This window comes from Manis pentadactyla, chromosome 14 (genome assembly GCF_030020395.1).
Source record: "Manis pentadactyla isolate mManPen7 chromosome 14, mManPen7.hap1, whole genome shotgun sequence".
NCBI lineage: Eukaryota > Metazoa > Chordata > Mammalia > Pholidota > Manidae > Manis > Manis pentadactyla.
The window spans coordinates 62,613,575-62,624,765 of NC_080032.1; the positions used below are offsets into that span (position 1 = coordinate 62,613,575).

Consider the following 11,191-nt stretch of genomic DNA (forward strand, 5'->3'; position numbering starts at 1 on the left):
TGGAGAGAAAACGCCATTCTCTCCTCCCCTCCATTCCTGGTATGTAATTAGTCTGGCTGGCGTCTGCCAGTCACCAAGGACCCGCCCATGGGGTCCCTACAGGAAGGGGTGGGCAGGAAGTAGAAAGTGAGCCCTGGCTTGAGTGGTGGCCGGAGGACACAGGGTGGGGCCGGGCCTGGCTCAAAAATTCGAGCAACTACAAAGGATAAAAGCCTTCCTCCCAACAGACCCTTCCCTTTGACTTATTTCACTTTTACTGGTTTCATAGGGAACACACCCTGGACTGAGAACACCCTTCGCCCTGGAGCTACAATGTGTCAAGAATTTCACCAGAAAATTTGAATCTCCAAAGACCACCAAATGGACATTCCAAAACAGAAAAGCTGTAATATCTGAAACTAAGAACTCAATGGGTAGGGTAATTAGGAGGTTGAAACAAAAAAAGGTAGTATTGGTGAATTCCAAAACCAGTCAGTATGAAAATACATGAACAGAAGCACACAAGACAACACAAAGTAGAAAAATTAAAACAGATAAATGGATCAACAAAATATGTTGCATACCCATCAGGGCAAAATTATGTGGAACTGGAATGGTAGGATGAGGGCAGAGAAAGAATGGGACCACAAAAAGCCCAAACAAGACAGACAAAATGAAACGTGGGCATCACAGGCCAACATCAACAGAAACAAAACCGTACCAAGGGATATCATTGTCAAAATACTAGAAACAAAAGTGAAGAGAAAACAGTAATAGTAGCCAGAGAAAGAGAACAGTAATAAACCAAGCAGTTAGCTTTTTAGCAGAAATAATGGAAGGCAGAATTTAATGGTATTTCACTTTGAAAATGACAAGCAAAAATAACTGCCAAAATAATACTGTATGTGCAGCATATATGCAGTTGTATGCATATAGTATACATACACAAGGAGGAAGGTAGAATAAAAGTATTTAAGAAAAATCAAACTTCTGCAGGTCATCAATAGCAGCAGTCCTGATAGTAACGGAGGGAGTAAGAAATGACCATTCTGATATCTACTGTACATGTACATATGCCTATTAGATTTACTGACATAGTGGATACAGTGTGTAAGAGAAAGACTTTAAGATGATGCCATGGTGTTTTTTTTTTTTTTGGTAATTTGTTTCGGTTTTTTATCTTGACATAATTTCTCATTTATAAGAGGCAGTAATAAAAATTACTGTATATCATAATTGCTATATCCTTCTCTCCCTCTCAGTAATTATCTTTGTGGTCAAGAAATTTAGAAGGTTATTTCTCAACACTGTAAAAAGCAGCTTGAAGTTGTGTTCCTTTAGAAAGTAGTATTGTTAAAAGGCTGACCGTTTTTCACCTTTAACTATTTTAAATAAATTTTTGAATGCAATACTTTTGGACTTCACTGTGAGGCAGGCTTTGGGCTGTAAACTAAAATGGGGGCTTATTTGTGGTTATAAATGCCCAGTGGAGATTTTTATTTTCTCTTCCATCTCGTCAAGGCAAGACTAGAGCAGGGGTCTTTGCTACTGTTTCCTAATCTATAGGTGTTATTTGTTACGTCTGACATGAGACTGTAGACTTTAAGGGTCCCAGTTTTAGAAAGATAACTTGTCTTTAATCGTTTAGGTCAGGTGGCCCATCTTAGGTTTTCAGGTGGGGCTCCTTAGCAAAGAAGACAGATTAGCAAGAGCAAAAGTTTATTAACTCATGCAGTGCATATCACCCAGGGAAATCCTTAAATGAAGTGTAACTCAGAGGCGGCTTAGAAGTGCAGCTTATAGAGAATCTTCACAAAGAACAGTACATTTGTAGAGAAGTGATAGCAAGCTTCCAGCGTGGCAAACTGGGGGAAGGTAAATACATGGGAGGGAAGTAAGGCGTAGGGTTTGTTTGCAGGTTCTTCTGATGCGCATCTCTGGGCTGATAGTGTCTCCAGCAAAAGGAGAATTTATATCCTGCCATTAGGCAGAAGGGAAGAGGAGACTAGAGAGAACTTCTCCCGTGTTTGCTGCAGTTTTTTTTTTTTTTTAAGTGGTTTCCCCCCTCCCCTAGTTTTTTGGGATATAATTGACATATAACAGTATGTAAGTTTAAGGTGTACAATGTGATTTCATACACATATATATTGGGTGTGACATGATTACCACAGTAATAAGATTATTAACACATCCATTACCTCACATAGTTACCAGTTTTTCATTGTGGCGGGAACATTTCAGATTTACTCTCTGACCAACTTTCAAGCACCCAGTCCAGTGTGTTAACCTGAGTCACCATGAAGTACAGGAGATCCCTAAAACTTACTCATTTTATAACTGTAAGTTTGTACCTTGTGACCTCACCCCCATTTTCCCCACCCCCGAGCCCCTGGCAACCACCATTCGATACTCTCTGTTTCTATGAATTAAGCTTTTTAAGATTCTACATAAAGTGAGATTGTATAGTATTGGTCTTACTGTGTCCAGTTTTTTTCACTTAACACAGTGTCCTCCAGGTTGGTCCATGTTGTCACAAGTGGTGGCAGGATTTCTTTCCTTCTTTTGGCTGAATAATATTTCACTCTATATCTATCTATCTATCTATTATCATCTATTATCTATCATCTATCTATCTGTCTATTATCTATCTATCTATTATCTATCATCTATCTATCTGTTGTCTGTCATCTATCTGTCTATTATCTATCTATCTATCTATCTATCATCTCTCATCGATCTCTTCCCACTCATCTGCTGATGGACACTTAGGTTGTTTCAGTGTCTTGGGTTTGTGAATAATAGGCAGGGAGCATGAGGTGCAGTTATCTTTAAGATAGTTCTTTCAAGCTGCTTGTTGTCTTTAGCTCAAAGTAATTTTTCTGTCAAAGGCATATTTTGCACTGCCATATCCTGATTTGCTTCCCTAGCAGGGGTCCTTGCTGCTATTTCCTGTGTATAGGTTTTATTTGTTATGGCTAACACGAGACTGTGGACTTTAAGGGTCCCAGTTTTAGAAAGATAACTTGTCTTTAATCCTTTAGGTCAGGTAGCGTTCAGGCTTTACCCTTGTGTTTTCGGTGCTCTGTGACAGCAATTCAAACAGAAACCAAGGATCCCATGTTTTTCTTTATAAATCCTCAGAATGAAAACCTGTTTCTGTGGTTGTTTTTCACTTGAGATTCCCATTTCCACTGAATTCTAAGATTCTACAGAGTTTTATCATCCTGTTGGTTTAGCAATGTTTTCTCTAAATGTAATATATTATACAGGAATATTAATAGAACTGTTTTTGTGACTTTCAGTGGAAACTAATATCAGAGTATTGTCCCTTCCTTAATTCCAGAAACAGAAGCATAGGCCAATTAATGTGGCTTTATTCTTTCAAAGCAAATATATGGGCTCTTTTGCATGCTTCTATGCCTTAAATAATTAAACTCATATTTAAAGTTATGTGACTAAATGTTAGATTTTGTTAATTCTGGTGTTGCCTCCTACAGCTTCACACAATCATTTAAGAACTCATTTGGGCCAATAGATTCCTCAGCCCTTGATTGACTATGTGAAATATAAAAAAAAATTTCCTGATGGCATTTTGGACTAATTTCCCCCTAAAATTCTGTACAGCCCAGTTCTTCATGCCCTTCATAACACACACAAATGGTAACTGCGCTTAGAATAAAATTCCAGAATTATTAATAGGTTTTGCAAAGCCTTGCATGATTTAGCTTCTGGTTGTCTCTCGGCTTCTTTTGCTGCTTGTCTTTATCATTCTGCTCTGATCACAGACTGGCTTTCTTTATTGTCACAGACACTTCCAACTTCTGCACATTTGCAGGTGTTGTTCCATTTGCTGAAAGTTCTGCTCTCCTACTAATTTGCCCAGAAACCTTTGAGCCACTCTACAGGTTTCAACTCAGGTGCTCTTTTTCCCCTTAGAAGCCTTGTAAGTCCTCCCCAAACTTGATTCTTTGCAGGAGGACCTCGGAGATATTGCAGGTTTGGCTCCAGACCACTGCAGTAGAGTGAGTCTGGCGAATTTTTTGGTTTTCCAGTGCATATGAAAGTTATGTTTATACCATACTGTAGTCTGTTAAGTGTGGGATAGCACTATGTCTAAAAATACAAGGTACATATCCTATTCAAAAAATTATTTTATTACTGAAACATGCTAATCACCATCTGAGCTTTCAGCAAATTGTAATTGCTGATCCCAGACCACCACAATGAATCATAATGAAAAAGTTTGAAATATTGCAAGAATGACCAAAATATAACACAGAAACAGTAAGTGAGCAAATGTTGTTGGAAAGACGGCATCAATAGACTCGTTCAAAGCACAATTGCCACACACATTCAACTCATAAAAAAGCAGTAATCTGTGAAGTACAAGAAGGCGAAGCACAATAAAATCAGGTATGCCTGTATTTTTTGTTTTCTAGCAGCCAGTGCCATATTCTTACTGCAAGGAGTAATTCAATTCCTGCCAAACCTGTCAGGTGCTATGTTAAACTGATAGTGTCATTTTGAAATTTCAAGGGTGTATTTGCTGATTTTTCAATTTTTATTTTGAAGAGTTTCAAAAATAGCAAGTTTAGTGAACCCTCATAGACCCTTCAGCCAGCCTTAAACTCCCTTAATTTTCAAAAGTTTCAAGTTTGAAAGTTTGAAAAGACTTGTAAATTTAATATTTGTGTATATGTAATAAAATTATGGTTTAAAATTTATTTCAACCCTAGGTAGCATCAGCACAGTTCTTTAAATTTAAAAATGAATCTGTTCACTGCTCAAAATTTGGAAAAATTAACCCAGACATTGTTACAGAAGATAAAGTCTCTAATTGTTGGCTTTTATTCCTTGCAAGTGTATTTTTTTTTAAAGGCTGTCAATATATATATGTATATTTTTGGTATCATCAATCTACAATTACATGAGGAACTTATGGTTACTAGATTCCCCCCATCACCAAGTCCCCCCCACATACCCCATTACAGTCACTGTCCATCAGTGCAGTAAGATGCTGTAGAATCACTACTTGTCTTCTCTGTGTTTTAATACAAATTAAAACCACAATGAGATCCTACTACGTATCTGTTAGAATGGCTAAAATGTAAGAGACTCGCTGTAACAAGTGTTGACCTCTGCGCTGTAACAAGTGTTGACCTCCAGGGTGTGGAGCAACTAGAAGGCTCACACATTGCTAGTGGGAATGCAACATGGCCCAACTACTTTGGATAATACTTTGGCAGGTATACAAAAAGTTAAACATATACCTATCATACAATTCAGTCATTCCACTCCTAGGTATTTATGTAAGGGAAAGGAAAGCCTATGTTTGTACAAAGCCTGCTACGCAAATATTCATAGCAAGTAGCTTTATTTTTAATAGTCGACAAGTGGGGACTACCCAAATGAAGATCCAAGAACAGGGAAAAGAAGAAAACAAATTGAGCTATACCCAGAAGTGGAATAACTCTCAAAAGTAAAAAAAGAAATTAACTCTTTATATGTGTTACGAGGTCACTGAATCTCAAAATTGTGCTGAGTGAAAAAATCCATACACGAAAACAGTACCTACTGGAGGGCTCCATTTATATTAAATTCTGGAAATTGCAAACTAGCCTATTGTGACAGAAAGCAGGTTAGTTGCCCGGGAGCAGAAAGAATAGGTAGGAAGCGGTGTGAAGGATGGATTACAAAGGTACAAAGGGAAAGTTTTACAGATGACAAATATGTTAAATGTTTTGATGCTATTAGTGCTTTCGTGGCTGTATATATTTGTCAAAAGGTACCCAATTGTATGCTTTAGGAGGAATCCGGAGGAGGCGGGAGGCCCGGGAGGAGGCCGGGAGGAGGCTGGCGGCGAAGGCGGGAGGCGGGAGGCGGGAGGCGCGCCTGTGCGGACCTGGGCGCGGGCGGCGCCCCGCCCTCGTCCGCCCCGCGCCGCAGCCGCCTCGCCACCCCCGTCTTGTCGGAGCGGCCCCCGGAGTGTCCGCGGCGACCGAGGACGAGGAACTCCCGGAGGGGCTGTGAGGCCTCCAGCAAACAAGGACCCCTCTTCTTGGCACCCGTGCACCTGCAGTTCTAGGTCCCAAAGACCTTTTGCCATATAAGGAACACAAAGGCAAGTTTGGAAAGTCAAACAAACGGCAAGGATTTAACGCAGGACTGCGGGAAATAGAGAATATCCCGGGAGTAAAGTTTCCTGGATCCCAGGCAGCTCGGCAGCAGAGCTCTTCAGAAACGGAGGGAGGAGGTGGAGACGGGCCGATGCAGGCGTTGAGGACGGAGGTGACAGAGCAGGAGACGGAAACGGCGAGGGAAGGACCGGGGAAGCTGGTTCCGAACGGACAGAGAGTCACGCTCCTCAAAGAAGCCTTCTGGCCACTCCCGGGAATCGCCCGGAGACGAAGACCACAAGGACCGCACGGAAGAGGGGAACGAGCAGCTCCGGGGGCGCGCGGACCGCAGCCCCCGACCCGCGGCGGAGCGTGAAGGGGCCCGACCACCGTGATGAGCGCTGCGCGGCAAGGGGAACCCCGAGAGGGCTGCACGTTTGCTTGTCTGATATTCTTGGATTCGATAAGAAACAACACGGTCCTTGTCATTGACAGAACCCCGGTTTGTATGTACATTATTCACATTCCTCTCTGTTGTGTTTTGGGGAAAAAAGACATTTTAGCCTTTTTTAAGGTTATTGATTTAATTTCATGTTACTTGGTTGCATGAGGTTGCCCTTAACCACTAAGAATTACCAAGATTTTTGCACAGACTTCTCCCTGTCTAGGATCCTTTTATCAAGGCAGTTATGTTCATCATTCTCCTGCCTTCACTCCACCATCACCAAACACTCAGTCAAATATGTTAGCATTTTTTAAGCGCCCACTCATAATGCTTAAGGGACAGCCTCTCCATTGACAGAACCCAGGAACCAATTCCTAGATATGTAATGTTGGCGTATTGAAGATTAAATTAAAAATGCCGTTCGGTCTTGAGGCCATGTGTAGTTTGATCATATTGTAAAATACCTTCCATATTAGAAATAGCTACTTGGCAGCATATACTTCTGAAAACTCATGTTGTGTACATAAAGTCAGTTTCCACAGGTGAAGTTAGTGAGTCTTTTTGTGTTATTCCAAAATAAAGGCAGTGGTTTATTTTTCCCCCCAGTGCCAATACAATTTGAGCTGATCACACAAGGTGGGTTCTTTACATTTGAAAGCTGGAATCAGCAGCCGCCCTATGGAAAACCACAAAAGGCATTGACTTTTAAAGTGAACAGTTGTTTTCGTTTGGAACTAGGACTAGAATAGTTAATATTCATCCACACACTATTATTATGTGTACATTATTGTTGCTCTTGTGATAATAGAGCATTTTATTTATTTTTATGCCAGCTTATATTGTGAGAACACTTTCAGTCAGTTTGGGTTTGATCAATCCTGTTATGCTTGTCCTGGGAACATCTTTTTGTGTATTCGAGGTTTGTAGTTGAAAAGTTTACTGTAAAAAAATATCAAAAACAAAAAAGTATATTGTTTTTACAGAATAAATTTATTGGAATGTGTACTGGGAGTAAGATTTGAGTTTGTAAACAACTAAGTTAGTGTAATTAGGCTTCATATATGTAATGTGAGGTATTAATGTAATTCATATATTAAAGCTAAAATTAACAAAAAAATTGTATGCTTTAAATATGTGCATATCTATTTATTGAATGTTCATTGGATATCCATTATATCTCAGTAAATCTGGTAATAGCTTTCAAGAAAATATGTAACTTCAAGAAAGAACTTAACTCTTCTGCTTTAGTCTCCTTATCTGTAAAATTGGCCTAGTATCTTGCACAGTACTTAGGACATGACCGTGTTACTCATTAGTATTGGTATAGGCTGCTCAGCTCCACAATCTCCTGTATTTAGGCTTTAAGAGATTTTTTCTGAATCTATTAGGATGTGGGAACATCCTGGCATTGCAGGAAGGAAAGTGTGATACTTGAATAATCATAAGAATGCCTTAAATCTACAAATAGAGACTTATTGGTACAGAGACTTACTGGCTAGGTGAAAGAATGGAGCCATCTTCCCATTGCCAGGTTCCATTTGTTGGAACTTTACCTAGTCCCATCCAATGATATGATTTCACCAATTTAAAGAAATCCTGCTCGAACCCACAAATCAGTGCTTAGATTTTTAATAAATATAAGACCATATTTACTTAATCATTTTTTTCCATGCTTGGAATGCATTCTCTCTCCTCTAGCATAATTCTGACTTAAACAACACATGCACAATACCTGGAATTTCTGTGCTCTCTTATTTTTAACACAGAAAGATTTGGGGTTAGTGTATCTGAGTCTTAGTGCTTTCTTATACTTTAGGTTCACATTCCAGTGAGTTGCCTCATATGTTAGGACTAAATATAGGAAGGGGACTTAAAACAAATACTCCACCTGGTCCTCTCTACTGTATATCTTCAGGAGACTGGAATTTTGAGACATACACGAAGCTTGACTCTGGTACCAACTTTTGCTTTCATTAAAAAACTGGTAGCAGTTCTTTCTGTAACATAGCCAGTTTTGAGGACATGGCCCACAGTAACTTTCTAGAAAGGGAGAATATGTTATTTATCCTGCACAGCTCTGAAAATTATAGCAGATTTTGTTATGGACAAGCTAAGCACCTTTTTTACTCCAACTCTAAAATCCAAATAATTAAACCTTTATGGTCATACCTAATGGCCTATCTCTACACACACACACACACACACACATATATATGAAGAGAGAGAGATGACAAAGTAAGCACCCTCTAATTTTTATAAGTACTCCTTCATTGTTAAAAAATGAAAAATAAAAAAAGCTACAGTGAATTAGGGACAAGACCTAATCATTTTCTCGTACAGCCTCTTGTTAACACCATTGGATACATACTTACGCCCAAGTATGTATAGATGCGTGCAACTTGTGCTGCAAAATATTAGAAAACCTTCGCTTACCTTTCAAAGAAATTGGAGCTCCTGGGTTGAAAAATGCTATTAAAATAATCATAGTTATTAAAAGAGTTAATATTGTTACAGTCCAAACGTAGCTGACAAATCTCTAGATTAACAGCAAAGGACACATTCAATATTGCTAGCTTATGTTTCTGTGCTTTTGTATACTAATAAATGCAATGCATTGCAGTCATTTGATCGAGAATACTACTTTCTACTTCTCTGTTATCACTTCCAATTTATGATCGTGGCACTGCATATCATTACCATTACAATGAAACGGATCCCCAAACCTATAGCAATGGACCAGGCAAGGAAAAATGCAGATGCTGTCAAAGGAAAAAGGGAGAAAGATGAGAGAAGAAGGTTTAGGGTTCCAGTATCTTCATGTTTAATAGAAACAGGACACAGGAAGTAATATCAGTGTTTTTTTCAAAACCGGCATCATAAGTACTTCGTAAATGATTAACACAAGAGTATAATAATGTAATATTCCCTCCTCTTCACTCGAAAAGTTCCCCAGCCCACCTCTAGAAGAAATTATGACTATATATTTTTTAAATTTCTATGCAGGTCCAATCATAAATATGGACAGTTCCTATGAGCCATCTTTTAAAAAGACATATTTAAGAACCTATACAAACTATTCTGTGAAGTTTTTCATTTGAGAAACTATCTTAGTGATTATTGCATATCATATTTCATAAAGTTGTCAAATTTTTATAAGTAGCTGCTTGCATTGTGGCTCATGAGTATATAGACAAAATCTAATTATTAACTGACTTAATTTTTCCTAATGCATATTTGTTTCTTAGTTTTTGCTATTAAGACATAATGATATGAATAACATTTCACACACACCTGTGCATATTTTTGAATACCTTTCTAGGAAAAATTCCTGAAAGGGTAATTGCTGAATTAAAGGGCATTTCATTTAGAATTTTTGTAATGATTGAAAATTTAAATCCAAAGAGGCTATACTAAGTTATATAGCCCCCAAAATATATTTAAAATCATGTTTTTTTATACTTTCCTCCATGCTAAATATTATTCACATTCTTAAATGTATAAACTGATAGGCAGTATTATTTTTTAATGCTTATTTTTCCTGTTATGAATAAGGCTGAGCATCTCTCACTATGGTTAAATAATATTTTTATTTTATTTCCCAAAGAGTTCTCTTTTTTTATATTAAGTAGCTTGTTTGTTTTTCACTAGAGTTGATCCAACTTTTCTTTATGAATTATGCTTTTCCTTGATATGAATGAAAATGCCTTCATTATTCTGAGTTTATAAAATAAATTACACACATGCTGCATCGTGTTACATGGTTTTCTTTTTTATTTGGTCTATTTGGTATTTGTGTGTGTGTGTGTGTGTGTGTGTGTGTGTGTGTGTGTGTTTCTGTGTTTATGTTTGTAATAAATAAGGTAGGAACTCAGAGTTTTAAAATTTCCTTTCCAAATGAGCACTGAATTTTCTAACATTATTCACTGAATTAATCAATGTGTTTTCATTGATACGAAAACCTCCGTTCTCATATGATACATTCCTGTTTCTGTGTTTATTCCTATATTTTTAAATCTGTCTTTCCCTTCAAACTGTATGTAAAGTTTCCTTAGTTTTATAATATGCTTGAGTATTTGATAGTTGCCATAATTTGTTACATTTTGTTTTCAGAATAATCTGGCTATCATTACACTTCATATGTGCCTTAGGAACTTCAAAAAATAAGCTTTTCAAGAACCTGCCACTTTAAAATATGGTACATTGATCTTTCAATAGAATCATATTAAATAGAGATAATTTACATCTTTAAAATGTCTTTTATCCTTGAATGATGTCTATTTCCTTTATGCAGGTCTTAGTTTATGTTCATCAGTGCAACTGTAATACATTTATTTCTAGAGTGTTTTTCTTCCCACCGGTCAAGACTTCTTTTTCCAGGTTTATTGACATATTATTGACATATAACATGTGTAAGTTTAAGTATTTCATATACACATATATTGAGAAATTATTACCACAATAGGATTATTGGTCTCCATCTCATCACATAATTACTTTTTGTCCTGTGTGGTGCTAACTTCTAAGATTTACTCTTAACAACTTTCAAGTACATAATAAAGTATTGCTAATTATAGGCACCATGGCTGTGCATTAGATCCTCAGAACTTAATCATCTTATAGATGGAAGTTTGTGCCCTTTAACCTGCATCTC

General features: G+C 37.7%; 1 protein-coding gene and 1 pseudogene across 1 annotated transcript; one reads left to right on the forward strand and one right to left on the reverse strand.

Annotated features, from left to right (window-relative positions):
* The first annotated feature begins 5,708 nt into the window (after window positions 1-5,708).
* On the forward strand, window positions 5,709-7,489 carry LOC130680542 (hepatoma-derived growth factor-related protein 3-like; annotated as a pseudogene).
* Window positions 7,472-9,369, reverse strand: LOC118923200 (NKG2-D type II integral membrane protein-like; the record flags this gene model as incomplete). The annotated part of the gene is made up of 3 exons (XM_057491276.1): window positions 7,472-8,136; window positions 8,429-8,576; window positions 9,200-9,369. Coding segments are annotated over 3 exons (426 nt in total), but the record flags the coding sequence as incomplete, so codon positions are not given.
* Window positions 9,370-11,191: the final 1,822 nt, after the last annotated feature.